We start from the raw sequence: 21,374 nt of genomic DNA, 5'->3' as shown, positions 1-21,374 counted from the left end.
TTTCATTTATCTCAAAAGTATTTTAAATTTTCCCTTATGATTTTGACCATTGGTTGTTAAAGATTGTTAATTCTCATAATTTGTGAATTTTCCAGTTTTCTTTCTGCTATAAGTTTCTAGTTTTGTTCCATTGTGATCAAAGAACACAGGATTCCAATCTCTTAATTATTGAGACTTGGTCAATCTTGGAGAATATTCTCTATGAACTTGAGGAAAATGTGTTTTCCTCACATTGGTGGTTCTATTAAGCCCAGTCAGCTTCTTTTCAAGTTGCATATACTTAGCACATACATGAGAATATACTGACATGAGAAGCCCAGGTGAAAATCCAGGAGGCCACCACTCACCTTGAAGATTAGAGCCTCGCCAGCATCTTTGCTCTTCCCTGAGTGCACCTGTCACGTCTCCACAGGTGAACATGTGTGGATTCCCTTCCCTTCCTTTGTTAGTACATATGTACAAATCCTATGCAACTCATATTGATTTTGAGCTTTAGAAGAATGGCATTGTACTGTTAGAGCTTCTACACCTTTTATTTCACATTGTTTCTGGACCTGTTCATGTCTAGAATGTTCTGGCACAGTAATCCCTTATCCACCCTCTGAGGATGGACTTTTGGGTAGTTTGCAGCCTCTTGCTGGTCCCAGTCTCCTGGTTTCTCTCTTCTACTTAGGAGCACCCAGACTTGCAACAGGCTGTGGGGATGGGTGATGCACAGCAATGAAGTGGCACCCCAAGTAAGGGGGGCCTGTTTCCCACTCCCCCAGAGTGGGTTGTAGTTGAGGGGACTCTGTTGAGCATTGTTCCCACATTTCCTTAGCTCTGGCATTGGCCCACTGTTGTTCCTACGTTTTTCTCCATTTCAGCTCCCAGGGCTTGAAAGGGGAGACAAACTGGGAAACAAAGGCTCTTTAGGGGTCAAGAAGGCCCACCTGTGTAGTCTCAAATGTCACTGGCACTCAGAGCTGCCAGAGGACCTTCCCATCCTGACACCTCCCTTCCTTCTACCCCTGTAGCCTCCAAGCTCCCAGACAAGCACCTCCTCCAAGACGGGCCATGGCAGCTGGCCAATACCAGGCACTCCCCTCTTCCCTGGGTTCCTATTTCCCTCACAGTTCTAGTTTCTCTTGCTAGATGGGATGGCCCTGGGGGGGGGGGCAGGGACTCAGGGCTCAGGACAAGAAACACCTGGATCCTACCAAACTGGATGGGCAGATGGTAGCCAGGATTAATTCTGCACCCTCCACAGGCGGCAACAAAGAGAGGCCTCCTAGGGACACAGCCTAGTGCTTGTCAGGCCCCCTGGCTGGGTTGGGGCACCCAAGACAACTGGCTCCCTGCCCCAGGACACACCCAGGAAAGGTGACATGATGGCAAATGTCACCCAGGCAAGCCTGGGACACTTTACAAAATAACTCTCCAGCTGAAGCCAACTTGGAAAATTCCAGGGAAAAGGAAATTTACCATGGGGCAGGAATAACTGAGGCTTGGTTCAGAACATACAGAGCTTGATGTAGGGCACCAAAAGCCAGCTGTGGGTTGGGCCTGGTCCCCAAGGGAGACCACAGTGCCCCCAGCACGAAGGAGGGACTCATTCAGGCCCACCAAGAGGGAGTCCTTTAATAGAGATTGAAGACAGGAGACAGGACAGGGTCAGGAGCCCTGATTGCACACGCAGGCCCCAAGCCAGCAGATGCAGTGGCTTCCTCCTCCCCACCTGGGTGTGGGCCCACAGGGTGGAGATGGAGAGGTGGTTTTAAAAAACACAGCTGTACTAATTCTTCACTTTCACAGAAAAGGGGAACTTGGGAGAGCAGCCCACTGGAGAAATATTACACAGAGCTGAGTCTGCGAGCCCACCCTGAGCCAGCCAAAGCTCAGTCTCCTCCCACTGCACTGTCGCTCCCCCAGCTGTCTGCACACGGGAAGGGCAGAAAGCACAGGGAAGACTGGGCTGGCTGTACAACAGAGGAACATGCTGACTTAAATAGCTTTCCCCTCCCTTTCTCAGCTGTTAGTGTTTCTACACTATGTACATTGTTGTGCTTTATAGCTCCCCCACCCCCAGCCTCTGCCTGAAGCTTAGGGTGGAGGGAGGAACCCCACACCACACAATGCTGGCTGGGCAAGAGCTCTAGGCCCCTGAACTATGCATTCTGCTTGGTTCTGAGAGCAGGGGCTGCAGGGCACAGGCCACTGGAGCTGCAGGCCAAGGACACAGAGTCAGCCAAATTGCACACCCGACTCTTCTCCCAAAAAGGAGTGGAAACAGAAGGGTCAATGCTTGACGAGATGCAGGCTGGGTGGGAGCAAGCAAGGGTGGAAGGACAAGGTGCAAGGCTGTGAGATTAGGGGCACAGGGTGTGTGTGCAGTGGGTGGACAGGGCACCTCAGCAAAAACCATTCTGTAGCAGTGAGCCTGGTGGAGGGAGGGTGATGGTGGTCTAGGGGCCCCTCCATTAGAGCACAGGCTGCTTCTACAGTTCAGGGCTGGGGACAACAGTGGCAGACCCTGGTTCTGGACATCTGATGAGGAATTTTGGGGAAGAGTGCCAGGTGTTCTGTGGGGCTTGGAGAGGAGGGCAGGCTGTGGTGATGTCTCTGAGTGTGTCCCTGCTAGGCCAGGGGTTAACACAGGATCAGTTGTTCTCAAAGAGAGACAGCAGGTCATCATTGCTGTTTGTCGGGAGGTCAGGTGGGCCCAGGTAGGACAGCAGCTCATCAGGGTTGGTCAGTTCTGGGAGTAGCTGAGGACAAAGCAAACATGTTAGCAACTCTGGTCTCAGACCCATCATGCCCAAGTGGCCATACTGCCCCTGCATCCAAGCCCTGTTCCTAGGCCCGGCAGGGATGCTAAGTGGCCCCTCATCTAATGAAGGATGGATTCCTGGGCCTCACTGACAGCCTACACAGTTGTCTGAGATATCCCAGTGAAAGGCTGTTCTGGGGTCAGAAATAGCTCTTGGCATGGTGCTCAATACTACCAGGCACCAGAGTGCCCATCCAAGGTGGCCCAACTGTGCATGGAGGTGCACAGGCCTAAAAGGGGATCCCCAAGGTGATCCTCAGGCAGAATATAGATGGCAGAACTTCAGCCCCCTAGAATTTTCTGCTCTGGACTGCTTGTTCTAATCTTTTTCATGTGGAACTTCAATGAATTTCCACCATGGTTCAGGGATGGTCAACCCTGTCTTTCATGCACTGAGCTTGGGTTCACACACCACCCATGCATGTGTCAAGAGGCAGAACCACTGAATGAGCAGACAGGTCAAGCCAGATTCTAAGGAGTGCAGCAGAAACTTCCAGCCCAGTCTTCTTTGAGGACTCTTCATATAGCTACTGCAGCATCCAGCCAAGCCACTCACTAACCACACATGGTACCTGGCACCTCACAGATATTTCAGATACTCAACACATGAATAAGAGCTGCATTTGGTTGACATTATCTGGCTGGCTCTCCCTGAAGGATCACTGTCTTCCCTTCTACAAAGCAGTGACCCAAGGACAACACACAAGCCAACTCCAGCAACTCCCACATGCTCCCCACCACAGGGCCTAGTACTCACATCCAGTGCTGGTTCTGGGGCCTCCCCTGCCCCAGACATGCTGGGGGGCCCCATCACGCCTGTGGCAGGATTGAAGGCCAGCTCACCAACAGACCCTGAGCTTGCTTGACCCAGGGGCTGCCGGGATGCTGGGGGAGGGTTTGGATGGTGCAGTTGGGGACCTGGGGGTGCCCCAAGGTTGGAGGTGTGTAGCCCTGGTGGCCCAGGATTATGGGCTGAGTCCAAGTGGCCCACTGGTGCCATCTGAAGATGGAGAAAAGACATGTTAAAACAGCTAAGGGGCTCCCTGAAAGACCTCACCCCTATCCCCTGGATCCCTTATATATCACACTGACCTGGCCTGGGAGGCAGGGAGCAGACTTCTCTGGAGTCAGGAGACTGCTGGGAATGTCAGACTGGTAGGAGATGGGAGGTGGCCCCGGGGTGAATTCAGGAAGGCTTGGGGTGCTGGGTGTGGGGGGTGGGAAGGACTCCGGGAAGGGTCCAGGCCCCAAGAAGCTGGAACCTACAAGAGGAAAGTCAGGTTAGAAGGGCTCATGTTGGCAGAAGGGCCAGTAATGTGCCAGCTGAGGCACAGGTAGGACGTAAGAGTGCTCACCCATAGACAACAATGATTTGACAATTTTTTTTTTCATTGCAGCAAGAAGGAACTGGTCTTGAGATGATCCTAGGAGTGGGGGCCTCCAAGGTGATGGAATGGGACCCACCACAACAAAGTACACTGTACCTGCACAGTGGGTCCCCACTGGACACTCCAGCCAGGAGCCAGTCAGTGGGAGTGTTATAGCCAAGAGCTCCTTACTCTATCTAAATTGGGGGAAAGGGCCATGGCCAAGACTGTACCTCTACCACCACATCCTTGGGATGGAATGTGTAGGACAGACACCCTTGGCATGTTTTGGTTGGATATGGGTTTTTTTTTTTTTAATATTTTTTTAGTTGTAGTTGGACACAATATCTTTATTTTATTTATTGTTATGTGGTGCTGAGAATCAAACCCAGCACCTCACACATGCTAGGAAGTGCTCTACTGCTGAGCCACAACCCCAGCCCCTTGGTTGGATATGTTTACAAAGCAGGTGCATGACCTGCATAGTGACAGTTCCATAGGCCAGGAGACTCCTCTGGAGAGGATGAGTCGCTGGTCCAGAGTCACCTGAAGTTTGAGGCTGTGTGTGCTGTACTCACCCTGGCCAGGGTAGTCGCTGGGGGCAGGGGCTGAAGGGGGCTGCAAGGGGGTGAAAGGAGCAGCACCGGGGCCCAGGGCTGCAATCATCTCCATCACGCTGGGCATGAGCACATGGGCAGGGCTCATGGTGCGGCAGCGCTTCAGCACCGGCCCATCTGGCTCCTCCTTGATGTGCACATCAGGTTTCACAGGCACTGGCTTCCAGCTGCATGTGGGGTCGATGGTGATCTCCTCATAGTCGGAGCTAGGCAGGGACACATGGGTACTGGTCATCTGTCTACCAAGCACCTGCTGCCCTTCAATCCCAAGGAAGTTTCCAACCAGACTTTCAACTCAAACACTCTGCTATATCCAGAGTGCTTTCAGGTGCTATGCATGATGTGGAGCCTGGGATTGATATACATGGGAGACATGGCACTGCCTCTGGTCTGGAATTGAGTCACTCCAGGGTAGTGAAGAGCTCAGAAGACTACACTCATCCCAGGACTGCCCTCTGGTGGCCACAGACACGGGGTGGCAGAAAGAAGACACTTACTTCTGAATGTATATCAGGATGCCCAGCATGTACTGGTCCACCTCCAGGCCCTCCAGCAATGCTGTCTTGCTACAAGTAACAAAGGGGACATGGCTTAAAGGCCTTACCCAACTTCACCCTGGGCCCAGACCCCATCACTTCTCAGGCCCAACACCTATGTGAGGTGTCTGTGCATAGTGACCCCGTGTGAGGCAACCCTGCATGAGACGACTGTCCAAGATGATGCCATGTGAGGTGACCCTGTACACAGTGATTACAGAAGATAACCCTGTGTGAGGTAAACTTATATGAGGTGACCCTGCATGAGGAAACTCTGCAAGTTGCCCTTGTGTAAGGTGACTGTAAGAAGTTGTGAGGTAAAATGGGCACAAGGTAACCCTACATAAGAATACCCCATGGATGATTTCTACCTCTGGGGAATACTGGCCAAATTATATTGTTACATTGTGTGCAAGTATGAATATATAACAACAAATCCTACCATTATGTACAACTATAATGCGCTAATTAAGAAAATATGGGGAAAAAAAAAAGGTTTCTGCCCTGAGCTGAGCCTTCCTGGTATGTGCTGTGACTACTTCCAACAGGCTTGTGTATTTGGAAGTTTCACTTATAAAAGCCTCTGAGGACGTGGCAGTTTCTCCCTTGTCACACACCATGAAACTCACTTGCATACGGGGCACCTCCAGGTCCCTCGCTCACAGTTGAGCTGTAGGTATGACTCCAGGTCAAAGCACTGCAGAGATGGGAGACAGGTCATTTCTCACTGTGGGCTAGGGTGAGGGTGATATGTTTTCTGGATTTCTGGAATATGTCTTAAACCCAGGGGTGCTTTACCACTGGGCTACTTCCCCAGTCCTTTTTTTTTTTTTTTTTTTAATATCTTTATTTTTTATTTATTTGTTTTTATGTGGTGCTGAGGATTGAACCCAGTGCCTCACACATGTAAGGCAAACGCTCTACCAACTGAGCTACAACCCCAGCCCCTAGCCCTTTTAATTTTTATTTGGAGACAGGGTCTCCCTAAATTGGTAAGGGACTCACTAAATTGCCAAGGCTGGCCTTGAATTTGTGATCCTCCTGCCTCAGCCTCTCAAGTTGCTGGGATTATAGGCACATATCACCATGCCTGGCTCCGCTGTAACATAATTCTAATGGACCATCCCAAGCATCTCAACTGAACTGGAACCCGCTGTGACCAAAGCAAGAATTGGGCAACTGTACTGATAAGGAACCATTGCCAGACACCATGTTAAAGGGAAAATTATAGTACAGAGCAGCATGTAACAGAGAGGGAGGAGAATGTAGTTTCTTGTCTAACACTGGGTATTTCTGCAAAGACAGAGACTTTCATGGTAGGGCAGGAAGAAGACCACACCCGCATCCTTATGCTTTTTAACAATGGAACCCTGTGAATGCAGTAGCTAGTAGAGAAGTGAGTAAAATGGTGATTATATTTAGAAGAAACAAAAGCCTAACCTCGGGGCAGCCAGGCCCAGCGGCCTCCATGGCAGGCCTGGTCCATGGCCTGTTGGCTTAGGTGTTCAGATTCCACTTCTGCCCCAGAGGATGAGGCTGAGGTGTCAGCTCAAAACAATTTTTTTAATTGTTGATAAACATTTGTTTTTATTTGAAGCTCTTACAATTCAAATATAGCTATGAACAATAATGTGTACATTTCTGTCGGATATATAGCCAGAGTACAACTGTTTCACTATGAAGCATACATATTTTTAAAAATGATATCTATAGCTTTCTCAAGTAGTTTTTCTAGTTTAGATTCTATCCAATATGATCTCAAGTTTCTAGTTGCTCCACAAGCTCAAAATATTTTAAAGGCAGCAAATTTGGGCAAAGTTCTGCAGTGACCACCCACCTACCTGTATGTGGCGACAGTCATGACCACGGGTAGGGAGCTGGATTCTGCGGAAGGTGATGGGGCACTTCAGGGACACCTTGATAGCTGTCTGTTCCACCCCATCCTCTCCGTTGGGCCCAGGGGTGCCAGGGATGGTGCCACTGCTGAAGTTCCGCTTTACTGACAACAGGGGAAGAGATCTGAGTAAAGGGTTCGCAACATGGGGAGGCTATGAATGGGGATGTCAGCCAGGACACTGAATGATCAACAGCTCCAAGATGTTACTTAACTACTGCCATCAGCTAACTACTGCCATCAGCCTGGGAGAAGATGCATTGTGTGACATGGAGATGTGCCACATGAAACACTGTTCAGCTTGGGCACAGCCCCAGTGGTTGTGGGTGGGGTCACTCACTCTTGGTGATGCAGTGCTCAGCAGGCAGGAGGCGCTTCTTGAGTAGGCCCTGCAGTACGGAGCGGACAGATGGACGATGCACCAGCTGCAGCACGAAGAGGTGGGACTGCAACACAGTGGGGGATATTGTATGCAGGGGGAACACAGGTGTGGGGATGTGGGGACATGGTTTTGGGGAACACAGCTGGAGAAGAGTAGTTACGTCAGGGGTACCAGGCTGGGAAGGGAGGGGTTTGGGGTGAGATAGTCAAGGGGAGAGGACCAGACCAGCCATGTTTCTCATAACTAGGCCCTATCCTCCTGAGTGCTAAAGCACAGTCAGGATGCTTTCTACTTTCCTGGAGCCCAGGAGACTCTGGCCTCAGGCTGCTGGTGCTCTTGCCCATACTCAAACATCTCAACAGCTCTACTGGGCATTCTGTTCTTGTTCATCCACTGCCTAGTTCTCACCTTGCCATAAAAACACAATACCTGAGCTGGGATTATAGCTCAGTAGTTGAGAGCTTGCCTAACAACCCTAGGCTCTAGGTTCAATCCTCAGCACCACATATAAATAAATAAATTAATTAAATAAAGGTCCATTGGCAACTAAAAAAATATTAAAAACAAAATACCTGTATGCCTTGTATATCTCCCTGCTCATGGCATCCAATCTTACTGACACTGTGTCTAGTTCAAACCTCCTAAGTCCCACAGAATGAGGATTCTGAGCTGTCCCATCCCCAGGCCCTTGTTACATAGGTCCAAATGAGATCCTGATGGCTGGAACCTGGGTGATGTTGAACCTGCTATGGATGGAACTCTGTGAGCTTGCTACACAACTTTGTTTCTCTCATAGTATCAACATGAGTATTAAATCTAGTAAATATAATCTAACTGGAAAATAGCTAGGATGTTTTTAACTGGATCCCTTTCTTAAATGGCAAATAGAAAAGAGCTTAAAATAAAAAGTGATAACAAGAAGCAATGTCTTTTTCTTTAAGCTCCATAGCCCACAGCCTGGCTCTGGGCCCACCCATCCTCAGCCCATCCATGACCCCAAGGATAGTGATCCAGGTGGTGTTTCAGCCAAGCCCTGCCCATACCCTGCAGGATACTCACGCAGCAACAGGCGGTGACGGTGATCTGGATGGTGTTGCGGCCAGGCTGGCACACGTGTTTCAGGTAGAGGGGCTTGTGTGAGGTCTTGTTATCTCCACGCTCGATGGTGAGGGGTGTGGCATTGACGCTGACCTGCACGGAGGCTGGCCAGTTGGTGTTCATTTGCCGGTCTTCATGGTGGTAGCACTTGAACTGCAGTTCCAGGTCAGGCCTGCAAAAGGAAAAGGATGATCAGAGACTTCACACTGAGTATGGATGGGGGTGGAGGGGCTGGGGCTGGGCCAGTGGGGATCACCTCAGCATCAAAGTCTTGTAGACTGAGTCTCGAAGCTGGAAGACGTGGTTGCTCACAGCCAGGTTGTGCTGCAGGCGAAAGGGCTCCAGGACTACCCCATCCCTTACAGGGAAGGTCAGCCGCAGCTCATCACAAGGACCATTACCTGGTGACAAGAGACCATGTTGGCTATAAACTGGACACCAACCAGAGCATCTATAGTTACTCAAAGAGGGCATCCTGGAGCCCCTTGCCAGGTCTGCTCTGAAGACCTGAGCTGTGCCCCACAGCCAGGGCCTCAGACAGCATCTCTCCTGAGACCCTGGGCCATAGATCCTAATGTTCATCTGCCTCAATTACCCAGCCTAGTGTCCACTGAACTATGACAGGGGAACACGAACCCAACTCACGCAGAAGATGTTTACAATGTTTTTTTAGAAACCAGAAGGCCAGGATGTCAGTGGCCATCACCCAATTGCTCAATTTGAGGTTTCAGGATTCTAACTTCTGCTGTGATGGTCTCCTTGGAAGCAGGGGTTCTCAGCTAAAGATAGGCTTCAATTTTATATAAAAAATTTTGTGTCTGTGGATATTTTCCTGTAGATATCTATAGCTCTAACAGATCTGCGCAGGGCCATGAATAGAAAACAAAGGTAAAGGCCCAGAACCATACAGTCTATCTTTAAGATGGAAACCTTAGCTTTACTTGGGATCAAGCAACTGCCCCTGCTCTCCCAAGCTCCCACAGGGCGCTAGAGCCCTGGTATTCCCCATGTCTGCCTAGTCTGTCACAGCTATTGTCCTAAGAGTGAACACTCACCAGAGGGCGATGGGTGCAAGGAGCTGAGACCTGGTTTGAGGTCAGGCAGGAAGGGAGACTTGACCTCCTGGCTTGGGGACATGTATGGGACACTGCTGCTGGGCGTCATGGGTGGTGTGGGATTGCCTGGCAGTGGGGAGCTGGGGTAGCCAGGGATGGAACGGGCAGGCTATAGAGATTGAGCACAAACAGTTAAAGCAGAATGGTAGGATGGGTGGATTAGAGTTGTTCATGTAGCACCCACTGGGAAACATGAGAACAGAGGTGGAGAGGAGGCAGTCCCTCTGTCCACATGCCCACCCTGTGAGCCTCCCAGCCATCCACCCAGCCGAGCCCCATACCCCACTCAGGCCAGGCTGGCTGTAGCTGACGCTGCCCCCGTTGAAGCTGGTGCCCTGCCCGTTGAACTGTTCTGCAGGCTGTGGGAGAGAAAACTGAGTGCATGTGGGCCCTGCCCCCAGTTGAATCCCCCGGGCCTGATCCTAGAAGTTCACCACAAACAGAGCTGCCAATCTGCATAGTCTTTATGCTCTGTTGTATATCCCACATATTCCATAAGACACATTACCAATATTATAATGTAAAAAGATACCACTATAGAAAAGGGGTGACTCCACACATGGAAGGGGCTGAAATGACACAGGTGCACTCAAACCTCCCCTTTTTATCCTCCTCCAGCTGTACCAACTTGCCCACCCAGACTCCTAGTGAGGTGCTCTCTACCCACCATGTATCCAGATGGTGTACCACCAGTAGAAAAGGCTTGTTCCCTAGATGGGTTTCTCTACAGCAAGTAGAGGGAATGGGGACATTTTCCATAAAGAATGTCAGAATGGCTTGAGTGCTTGCCTGCTGCTCCCTATGCTGAATTTCCAGAGATTCATGAATCTTGTAGAGGTTCCTTTCAGAATTGAACCCTGCACTGGCTGGGACCCCTGTGAGGTTCCACCCACTCCCTGACTAGCCTATACCCCTCAGGGACAGGACTGCCTCAAGGTCCCCACTATTCCCATGACAGTGGGCCTGGCATAGGCCAGGGGAGCTGGCCCTACCTTGTAGTGCAGTCCTGCAGGGCCTGGTGCAGACAGGGACTGGCCCATGCCCTGCTGCAGGGGTAGTCTGTGCCCAGGGTAAGAGGGGGAAGGGGCAGGGGGTTGCCCGGGGCCGGGCGCATACTGGGCAGTGCTGGGCGCGTACTGGCCTCCTTGTAGGTACTGTTGCCCTGGATACACCTGAAGAAGCAAATACCCCAGAAAGAAGAGGCATCAGCAGGCAAGTAGTGCCCCATGTGCTGGGGGCAGGGTCCCCTGGTCCTGCTGAGCATGGACAATTTTCTCACTGTAGGAGCTGCTCTTACCACTCGGGTGGGGGAAACAGCACCCAGGGCCCCAGGTTGGGTAATCAAGACACTCACCTCCGAGTATGCTCTCTTGACCCCTTGTCGGGGCAGCGGCTGGGCCTGGGGAGGACCAGGGTACCCATGCTGGGGTAGGCGCTGCCCTGCATACAAGGGCGTCATGCCTCCTGCCCGAGTGGGGTTCATGGCCATGGGGGAGAGGCCAGAGGGGCCCATCATCCCTCCCATGCCAGTAGGGTTCATGCCAGGGGGGACGCTGGGCCCCCGGGGACCTCCATGCTGCAGAAACTGGTTGTTAAAAGACTGTCCAGTCCCCATCTGGGAAAAGAAAAAGACAGAATGGTTTACACTCCCCCCACAAATGGGCACATGGCTCACTGGTGCTGTGGGCATGTACCCCTTGCTACGGTTTCAGGGCCTCTCCCCCTTCAGACTCTTTTTCTTCCTACTCATTTCTCTTTCACTGGTTTCATAAGCCCCCAGTGAGCACATTCCGTGCTTGACCCCAACACCTTGCTGAGATTCCCCTGGCCAAGTCCCACACACGCTGGCTGCCAAATGGGAGGAGTTGGGGGGTTGCCCTCACCGCTCCATATTGGCTCAGCTCCTGGCTCTGCTTCTCTTGCAGGGCAGCCACGGTGGCTGTGGCTGTAGCTGTGGCAGTGGCTGCAGCGGCAGCCACGGCAGCTGCAGCTGCTGCTTGTGTGAAGTCAGCGGAGGGTCGTGCAGCATGTGAGGGGAGACCCAGTCCCCCTGGGCCACCTGCATATCTGCAAGAGACACAGGACTGCCACACTCTCTGCACAGACTCAGCCTAGGGCCACACAGCACTTAGGGGGAGCCAGTTCTTTCCAGACTCTCCACGGTAGCTGCTGGAGCCAGTGGGGAAGCAGAGAGGCAATGTCCAACAGTTCAGAGGTGCCCGCCAGGTTGATGGCTTCTAGCCATCTGTCAGATGAGGGGCCCTGCTTACCCGGTGGTGAAGCTGGGGCCCCCAGGGTAGCCCCCACGGCCATACACACTTTGCTGCACGTAGCCCTTGCTAGCACCACCTTCAGCAAATGCCTGCTGTCCCAGGCACTGCGGGGAGGTCAAGGCGGAGCTGCCACCTGCCACACCAGGCATCATGGAGCCACCAGCGGGGCTTCCTGCAGGGCCCATGGGGTTCCCCAGAACCTACAAGGAAGTGGGAATCACCAAAAGGAACAGCTAAAGCACCCTCTTCAAGCTGTAGCTCTAAAGTACTAAAAACCAAAAGACCTGGTTAGTGGCGGTATAGGGGACGGGTGGGGGCGGGGGCGGTGGGGGAGTACCTGCCCATAGGTCAGGTTGGGGTGATTTGTGGAGGCCGGCTGAAGACAGAAGAAAACCTATGGGAGTGTGAAAGAACCAGCACCCAAGGACCTGAGAGAATCAGGAAGCCCCATCTTTATGCCCCAACCTCCCCATTTAAGTTCCTTGTCTTTCAGAGCTCTAAGGCACTGCCAAGGCTCTCACTGCTTGGGGGAGGGACTCAGGTAGGTGCTCACCTGGCTCTGTGTTGCGTTGCCGACTCCCCACACGGTAGTGACCACGGATAGCGACCCAGCAGGCTGAGTGGCGCTTTGTTGCCAAGGCACAGACTCGTATGCAAATGAACCATCACTACAGGAAGAGTGGCTGGTGAGGCCTAGGTCAGGAGGCCACAGGTGCCCAAGAGCACAGGGCCTGCAAGGGACAGGCCACAGGAGCCCACACTCACCCGTGTGGCGCAGGGGGCAGGGCAGGTTTCATGGGGTTCATGGAGTTCATTGGCGATAGAGCAGCCCTACAGACCGGGTCTGCCAGTGCTTATCTGGGACTCTGTTGCTCTGGCTGCTGGACAGGAGGGAAAGGATGTGAATTTAGATGCCACCTGAGACCCTTTTAGCAGAGTAGAAAGAGCCCAGGGCCACCAGGCCAGCCCCTTCTTCTGCAAGGGATGGCTAAGCTCCAGTGGTAGGTAGGACAATGGAAGAGGCTGATATTGGCTCACCAGCCCAACCTCTGTGCCTCACACTCAGCCCAGAAGCTGGCATGAAGCCTTTCTGACCCAGGGTCTGCCACCCAGAATCCCTGGATCCACCCTGGAAACAGACTGATTCCAAAAACTTGCCACACTCTCCCCCACACCAAGAACTGGATATCCATCCATGTAAAGCTATTAAAAAAAAAGTCACCCCATAGTGATTCGGGGATAGAGAACAGGTTGCCAGAAGCCCCTCAGGAGGTGCTGGCAGGGAGGACACACAGGGCCAATAAGGGCATCACCAACTTGGGATCTTGATCAACCTGGGCAGGGACCTAGAGAGGGGCAAAGCTAGTGGGGGCTCTAAATAAGAGGTTGAAAAGGTCAAGAAGCAGGTACAGAACAGCTACCTTCCAGCCTGGCATGGGGAAGGGGGATGTGGGATACCTGCTGAAGCAGGGTATATGGACCAGCAGCCCAGCCCCTGGCTGGCAGGTCCTTCTAACCAAGAGAGCAGCATAGGGGCTCTAGGTCAGGGAACCTCAAAACTGACTCAGATGCCACGGGACGAAGGGCTGCCTGAAACTGCAGGCACAGGGGCCATGCAAGCAGTCCTACCCCTGTAGGCCCATCTGTGACATTCAGAGTAAGTTTCCAACCAGGCAGAGACATACAGAGCACAACAAGTGGAGGACTGATAGGCACCAAAGCCTTGGAAGGGACCCGATGTGGCAGGTGTTTATAAGCAGGGGTGGGGAAAAGGGATGCTGAACCACCTTTGTAGGGTCAGGGTAGGTGGACCACAGGGATGTGGTCATAGTACACAGCAGGTCAAAAGAGTACAACAGGCAGGTACTTGTAGGACATGATGCCAATACTATGGAACTCAGCCTGCTGTACTGAATTTGCTGCCCCAATTAGTGAGCCACAGGAATCTTTGGTCTGTTTCCAAGTGCCACATTCCTCACACTGCCATAAGCAAGACCCTTACTCAAGCCAAGCCCAGACACTCCTAGGCCCCACTCCTATACTGCCTCCTTCACCCAAAACTGGTACTACCTTCGGTTCTAATATATATAGGTCACCCCTACAGAGGCACATAGGGCAACCGGTAAGTGGTTCTCAGGAAGCTCCTGGGGGAGGCCAGGCATGTTTCACCCTGGATCTCACAGCCTTTGGGGGCTGCAAGGCTGCCACACACACACACACACACACACACCCCGCAAAGCATGCTGACCTCCTGTGGTTCCCATCTTGCCACCCTAATACTTACAGGGCCAATCTCTTGCCCAGGAGAAAGAAGGTATCTGACATGAAGGTAAGCCTAGCACCCACCTAACTTTGTCTCACCCATATCTCAGTACTCGCTGAGGTAAAGCATCCTTATCTGCTCTGCAAATACTGACCTAGAACCTCAGCAAGGGTGAACCATGCATCCAAGGGTTCAGAACAGGTAAGAATGAGAGGTGACTTAGCCATGCCTTGGCAAACGGGACACCTGGACCTCCACTGGCCCTTCCCACACCCAGCAATAGGCTTCGTGGGAAAGGAAACCAATTAGAGGAGAAAGGAGGAAGTGGAGGGATGTCCCAGCTACACCAGTCAGGTCCCCTGTCCTCAGAGATAGCCAGATCCCTTAGCCCCTCCTCAAATCAAGTCCTGACCCGGGAAGCTCAGGCCAGAAAAAAGCAGGGAATTAGGATGGCCCAGCCACGCAAGGGGAGGCTGGCATCCCTATCCCCACTGCCTTTCCTAGGATGATGACCCACTAGGAAGGGGGACCTGCCAAAGGCAGAAACTTCTTCCCAGACCCGTTGGATAGGATCTGGAGCAACCGTGAGTATTTCAGGAATTAGAATAGAGATATAATAATGAAGACTGTGGTACTAACAGAAGGACAGAACTATGAAATCAGACACAAAATATATCCAAAGATATAAAAGCAATTCAGTGGAGGAAGATCAGTCTCTCCAACGAATTGTGCTGGAATAACTGGACATCTATAGTAAAACTAACAACAAAACAACAAAACAAAAACCCAGGGTGAGATGGGGGTATCTAGGGATGTAGCCCTTTGGTAGAGTGCTTGCCTGGCATGCATGAGGACCTGGGATTGATCCCCAGCGCTGGGGAAACAACAAAACAGAAAACAACCCAAACCTTACACCTTATACTGAAATTAAACTCAAAATAAACTTGGTCCTAGGTATAGTTGGTAACACAAAATTATAAAAAGTTTAGGAAAATTGGAGGAGAAAACCTTTGGGATCTAGGCTAAGCAAAGAGTTCTTAGACTTCATACCAAAAAACATAAATCCATAAAAGAAAAAAATTGATGAAATGTACTTCATCAAAATTAAAAACTTTTAAGGACAGGAATGTAGTTTAGTGAAAGAGTGCTTGCCGAGCAGGCAGAAGGCCCTGAGTTCAATCCCCAGCATGGCAAAAAAGAAAAAATAATTTTTTTTTCCTCCATCTCAAGTGGTGCACCCCTGTGACTCCAGTGACAACTCAGGATGCTGAGGCAAGAGGATCCCAAGTTTGAGGCCAGCCTAGGCAACTTAGTGAGATCCTATCTCAAAATAAAAAATAAAAAAGGCTAGAGGTGTGGCTCAGCGGTACAGTGTCCTTGGGTTCAATCCCAGCACCACAAAAAATAAAAATAAAAAATAAACTTGCCCTCTAAGAAAGACCTGTTAAGAGGATGAAACAGCAAGTTGCAGAATGGAAGAAACATTTGCAAACCACATATCCAACCAAGGACTAGTATTTAAAATGTACAAAGAATTCTCAAAAAAAAAAAAAAATCCAATTAGAAAATACACAAAAAAAACATGAAGAGACACTTCACCAAAGAGGATATACAGATGGTAAATAAGCATATGAAAAGATGCTCAGCATCACTAGTCAGCAGGGAAATGCAAATTAAAACCACAAAAAGACATCACTATACATCTAACAGAATAGTTAAAAAATAGTGACATCATTAAATGCTGGCAAGGAGAAACTGGATATCTCATTGCTGGTGGGAATGTAAAATGGCACACTGCTTTATAAAAATGAAGTCTATTCTTTTTTTTTTTTCTTTTCTGGGAATTGACCCCAAGTGTGCTCTACCACCAAGTTACCTCCCCTGCCCTTCTAATTTTTTTGAGACAGGATCCTACCAAGTTGCCCATACTGGCCCTGAACTGGCAATCCTACCTCAGCCTTCTGAGTAGCTAAAATTACAGGTGTGTACCACCTGCCATTTTTAAAAAATATTTCTTTTTAGTTGTAGATGAGCACAACATTTTATTTTATTTATTTATATGTGGTGCTGAAGATCAAACTCAGTGCCTCACACATGCTAGGTAAGCGTGGGTTAGCCATTTCTTACAGAACTAAGTACTCAGCCACTAAACTATGACATAGCAACTGTATTACTGGGTATTTACTTCAGAGAAATGAAAACTTTATATTCACATAGAAACCTGTACATGAATGTTTATAGAAGAATTATTTGTAATAACCACTGTTAACAGCTAAAGGGTGGAAACAGCCCAGATGTCCTTTGGTGGATGAATACTTAAATCAACTATGATACATTCATAGCCTGGATGCCAGAAAAAGAAATGAACTACTGATAACACAAAACCACCTGGATGAATCTCCAGGGAACTATGCTGACTGGAAAAGCCAATAGCCAATTCCCAAGACTATATATTGTATGATTCCTTTACTTGGCATTTTTTTAAAGCCTTTTTTTTTTTTTTAAGTTGTAGATGGACACAATACCTTTATTTCATTTATTTATGCAGTGCTGAAGATGGAACCCAGGGTCCCACATATGCAAGACCCCAGTGTCCCCTGCATGCAAGATAAGCACTCTACCCCTGAGCCACAACCTCCAGCCCTACCTGCCACAGTCTGGCTGGGCACAAAATAACCGAGCCACCACGAGGCACTTGTAGGTTCAAACAGGAACTACTTTATTGCCTGAACTCCACCAGCACTCCACACGCACTCCCTGGGAACTCTCCCAGCTCTCAAAAGTAGCAGGAGCCGCCCTATTGCTGGACAGCAGGGGTCTATATACAACTGAATACACAGCCTGTTTCAATCCAGCATCATCCAGTCACAGCAATTATACACAGCTTAACTTAATTATCATCTTAATGGCTCACTGTCACCTCTCAACCATTCTTCTGGCAAAATGCCAGGCGCCATCCCAACTCAGCTGTGGCTCTCAACACCTACCTGGCATTTTTGATACACCAAAATCAGGGAAATGAACACACTGTTGGTTGCCAGGGTTAAACGTAGTGGGAGAGGTAAATTTGTAATTTTGGCAAGAGGGAGGTGGGAGTGAATATAAGCCAGCAACAGGAAGGAGCCTGTGGACTGTATCAATGTAGTGTCCTGTGGTGATGTTATACTACAGTTTTGCAAAATGTTACCATTGGGGGAAACTGGGTAAAGGATACAAGGGACCTCTGTATTATTTCTTAATAATTGATTCTACAATTACCTCAAAACAAAATTTTTAATTATAAACCTAGGAGGAAGTGGGGGGGGCAGGGGGAGGAGGGGGAGGAGGAGCACCACCACCACCCTCTTAAGAGCTGTCCTGGGCTGGGGATATAACTCAGCTGGTAGAGTGCATGCCCTGCATGCACAAGGCCATGGGTTCAATCCCCAGCACCAAAAAAAAAAAAAAAGCTGTCCCGACAACCCTTCCCAACAGCAAAGCTGGTTGGGTTGGCCCAGCCCACCTTGCTGTGCCAAATCAAGCAGTGAGCAGAGTCCTCTGCCTCACTTCAGGTTACACAGGACAACAGTTCCCCCAATTTCAGTGCATGAAAATCAACTCTCAGCCTGATGAGAGGATGCCCTGCCCCACACTGGATCAAAAGGTTGGGCCAGGGCACCAGCCTGCATTTCTAACACATTTACAGGTGCTACTGTTTCTGCTGACCACAGTAGGGGAGCCTCAGATCTAGGAAATGCAGAGAGCTGGGGTGAAGGGAGATACAGAGTTAGGTGTAGGATGAAGAGGAACCCATTGCAGCCTCATGTGTCACATGGGACTGGGGAATTCCACCTACAATGCTTCTCTGCTATGGGCAGAGACCACAGACATTTCCAGTTCCCCTTGAGTTTTCCTCTCTAAACTGAGAGGATTTCCTGTCAAACTCTTGAAGTGATACCTCTGGTCTCCTGAGGGCATTTCTTTCTGTAAATCCCCCAATTCCCTGGGTCTGGTATCTTATGACCCTCTGCTCCTGACCACAGAGCGGTGTTCTGTGAATTCAGACCCTCCTCCCACCTTCTCCTCCCAGGAAAGGCTGAGAAAGAGGCCAGGTCACTCAAGGTCTGGCCTGCCTGGGGGCTTTCCTCCCATACTCTCATTAAGCTGAAAGCTAGAGCCCTGAACATAGGTGCTCTGGCTTGGGGTCAGTCTAGAAGGCAACAAGTCTTTTTAGAGGTCAAGTCACATTTTCCTCCAGAAATAGGACTTCAAAAAACTCATTTTCCATTCCAGAGGTGCAGGAGGTTGAGGCAGGCGGATTGCGAGTTCAAAGCCAATCTCAGCAAAAGTGAGGCGCTAAGCAACTCAGTGAGGCCCTGTCTCTAAATAAAATAGGGCTAGAAATGTGGCTCAGGGATCAAATGCCCCTTAGGTTCAATTCCTGGAACAAAAAAAAAAAAAAAGAATTTTTTTCCCCAGATTCCTCTTTCCCCAGTGTCCCAGAGCAGCCACAACTAGTCAGTAGGCAGACTCTCTGAAGCAGGCCACCCTTTCTCAACAAGCTGAAAACAAAGCAGACTCTCTGCCTTCAAGTATGTAGGATCAAGCCAACTCAAGAGAGGATGGGGTCAAAAGGTCTCCAAGAAACGACAGCTTTGGAGCCTGGCACACTAGTACATGCCTATAGTTCCAGCTATTCAGGAGGCTTGGACAGAACGAGCACTTGAGCTTAGGAGTTTGGAACCAGCCTGGGCAACAAAGAGATCCCTTTCACAAAAAGGATCCAAAAAAAAAAAGAAAGAAAGAAAAAAGAAATGACAGCTCAGGAGTGAGAGAGGAGCAGAGTCTTCAGTGCCAAAAGATGAAGTGATCATGTGCACAGGCAGCTGGAAGTCTTGCCTCCCCTACCTGGGAGGCCACAACACTGACTGGCCTCACTGTGGGCTAAAAGTCAGGATATCAGATTTCATCAAGAAGTTCAGAATAAACACTGACCAATAGTCCAGGCATGGGGCATTTCAGTGAATGGCTAAAGGGACAACCCAAACCTGGCTTCAGTTTACAATGTGTAAAATGGGTATCTGGTAGCCACCCTAGGACTACAGACACATGACACGACTGTCTTTGTCATCAGCCCTTGAAGATCAATCCTAATAATGAGGATGCTCCCCAAACATGCTGGGCCTACACTCCCAAAGTCCTCCCCTGCTCTTTCTCTTCACTCCTACTTCCAAGCTTGTGATCATCGCCAGGTGTGACAAGGGCCCCAGTTCAGTACTGCTGGATGCAGTTAAGATTCCCTCACTTCTCCTGTTACCACTCTCAAGTGTCAAGGGATGCCCTCAGTTCTAGCATGCCAGGACTTGGTGATGAGTCTTCCACCTTATCTGTATCCACAAGTCACATGTTTTGTTTGTGTCCCTGTGAAATCTGCTACAACACAAATGACTTAAAAGACATCACCACCGATGTTCTTGTAACTACTGGAAAGAGGATACCCTAGGGAGAAAGGGATCAGAGCCTAGGGGACTAGGCAGAGAGGGGGTTTTTTGTTTTTTTCTTTTTTGAGGACAGGGAAGGTGATGGGGTAAGCAAGGCAGCAGGCTGTGGGGATAGATACCTTGAGGGAACAGGACACCTGGAAGACATAGAGCACCTGGGAGGGGTAAACAAAGCACTGGGTGGTGGGGATAGGATATCTTGGGGGCGGTGGCGACCAGGACACTTGGGAGGGGGTAGAGACAAGGCATGCCAGGAGAGTAGGGCACCCTCATGCCTGAGCTTCAGTATGTCAGGTTTGGACAAGGGTGGCCTCATGAAAACCACAGCTGGGGACTGACAGGTCAGTGTCGTCCGACCCAAAAGCAGCGCATTCTCTCCTCTGGTCTGTGACGACCTCCAAGGACCCCTAATGGTGGGCACACAAGTGGGAAGAGAGGGTCGCACAGTGAAGGTGAGACCGCCTGGCCCCAGAGCCAGGAACCGCCAGGTTTGGGGCGAGGGCCGGATCAGTTTCCTTAGCTCTGGAGGAGCCTGAAGGCCGCTTATACCCTTCGGTCAACCCCCAACAAAGGCTCGGGGTAAGGATGAGACGAACCAGACACCCACGGAGACGAGTATGCCCAAGACCACGACGCAAGCGTGGCAGGTGTTTGCAGGTGGGCGGCAGAGCCCACGGCCTCCAACCCAGCCGCGAAACCCGCCACAGGCGCTGTAGCNCCCCGGGCCCCGCTCACCTCCTCCCGGCCTGGCGCGGCCCTCGCCGCGGCGGCCCCCGGCCCGCGCCGTTCCATGCGCTCAGCCCGCCCTCCGCGCCACCCGCCGCCCCTGGGCCGCCGCCGCCCGCGCCATCGCGCCGCCGCCCGCTCCGAGGGCACAATGGAGCCGCCGCCGCGCCGCTCATGCATATGCATGACGCCGCGCCGCCGGCCCCGCCTCCCAGGCCAGAGCAGCGGAGCCCCGAGCCAGCGCTCGGGCGGGGGTGTCCATAGCCTGCGCGGCGTAGAGCAGTTAAATGGGCCAGGACCGCGGGCTGCCCGGCTGACAGGAGACGCGACTACACCGTAACCTGTGCCCCTTGCCCCCTCCACACCTTTCCGAACGCAGCGTCGGCGGAGCCACCGCGCGCTTCCTGCTCGCTGTCCGCCGGGGGCGGGGCGGGGCCTGGGCGCTGGGGCGGAGCTGGGAGGGAGGTGTGGCCGAGCAGGAGGCGGGGACTGGGGAAGGCGGGATCTGGGCGGGGCTTGGCGGGGGCAGAGCAGAGTGCGCGGGGCCTGGCTGATGGCTGCTCCGGCCTGGTCAGCGGGCGGTTCAGTTCGGGCCTTTCAAGACCGGGGAGTGTCTCTCCTCTTGCCAGGTCCTGGCCAGGCTAGTTTCGCCGCCTTCTCTTCGTACCGAACTCTTTAACTCTTCGCTCCGGCTGCGGGATGAGGAAGGACACAGCGGGGAGTCACCTAAGGGACCGGGCTCTTGATAGGGACCTGAGAGGCCCCTCATTAAAACAGAAAAAATTCCTGAACAAACTGCTACACTCACCACTGA

The 21,374-nt window shown here is 51.2% G+C and overlaps 1 protein-coding gene across 10 annotated transcripts; it reads right to left on the bottom strand.

Moving 5' to 3' along the window:
- Nucleotides 1–514: 514 nt before the first annotated feature.
- Nucleotides 515–21,020, bottom strand: Zmiz2 (zinc finger MIZ-type containing 2). 10 transcript variants are annotated; one of them, XM_048786549.1, is made up of 19 exons: nucleotides 20,926–21,020; nucleotides 12,857–12,969; nucleotides 12,645–12,759; nucleotides 12,089–12,291; nucleotides 11,702–11,885; nucleotides 11,173–11,433; nucleotides 10,811–10,990; nucleotides 10,100–10,192; nucleotides 9,759–9,927; nucleotides 8,960–9,104; nucleotides 8,665–8,875; nucleotides 7,564–7,669; nucleotides 7,171–7,328; nucleotides 5,959–6,026; nucleotides 5,291–5,359; nucleotides 4,755–4,999; nucleotides 3,902–4,071; nucleotides 3,567–3,809; nucleotides 515–2,747 (listed from the first exon to the last, which is right to left on the bottom strand). In XM_048786549.1, exons 2-19 carry the CDS (start codon nucleotides 12,904–12,906, stop codon nucleotides 2,640–2,642), a joined length of 2,778 nt encoding a protein of 925 aa, XP_048642506.1. In that variant the 5' UTR covers nucleotides 12,907–12,969; nucleotides 20,926–21,020; the 3' UTR covers nucleotides 515–2,639. The 10 variants fall into 10 exon arrangements, with proteins under 10 accessions (XP_048642506.1, XP_048642505.1, XP_048642503.1 ...); XM_048786548.1 differs by having other exon boundaries at nucleotides 12,857–12,972; nucleotides 20,926–21,012; XM_048786546.1 differs by lacking the exon at nucleotides 20,926–21,020 and adding an exon at nucleotides 20,570–20,714 and having other exon boundaries at nucleotides 12,857–12,972.
- Between the last annotated feature and the right edge of the window lie 354 nt (nucleotides 21,021–21,374).

This window comes from Marmota marmota, unplaced genomic scaffold, assembly GCF_001458135.2.
Source record: "Marmota marmota marmota unplaced genomic scaffold, marMar, whole genome shotgun sequence".
NCBI lineage: Eukaryota > Metazoa > Chordata > Mammalia > Rodentia > Sciuridae > Marmota > Marmota marmota.
Note: the sequence above shows the minus strand (reverse complement) of the source record. Positions and strands in the feature narration are given on the sequence as shown.

Excerpts from the sequence above, each read along its gene's own strand:
- Zmiz2 (XM_048786549.1), bottom strand. The coding sequence starts at position 12,906 with ATGAACTCCATGAACCCCATGAAACCTGCCCTGCCCCCTGCGCCACAC. Across the intron at positions 9,928-10,099 it reads GCCAGCCTGGCCTGAGTGGG|CCTGCCCGTTCCATCCCTGG; the intron begins GTATGGGGCTCG and ends CAATCTCTATAG. Across the intron at positions 8,876-8,959 it reads TACAAGACTTTGATGCTGAG|GCCTGACCTGGAACTGCAGT; the intron begins GTGATCCCCACT and ends TTCCTTTTGCAG.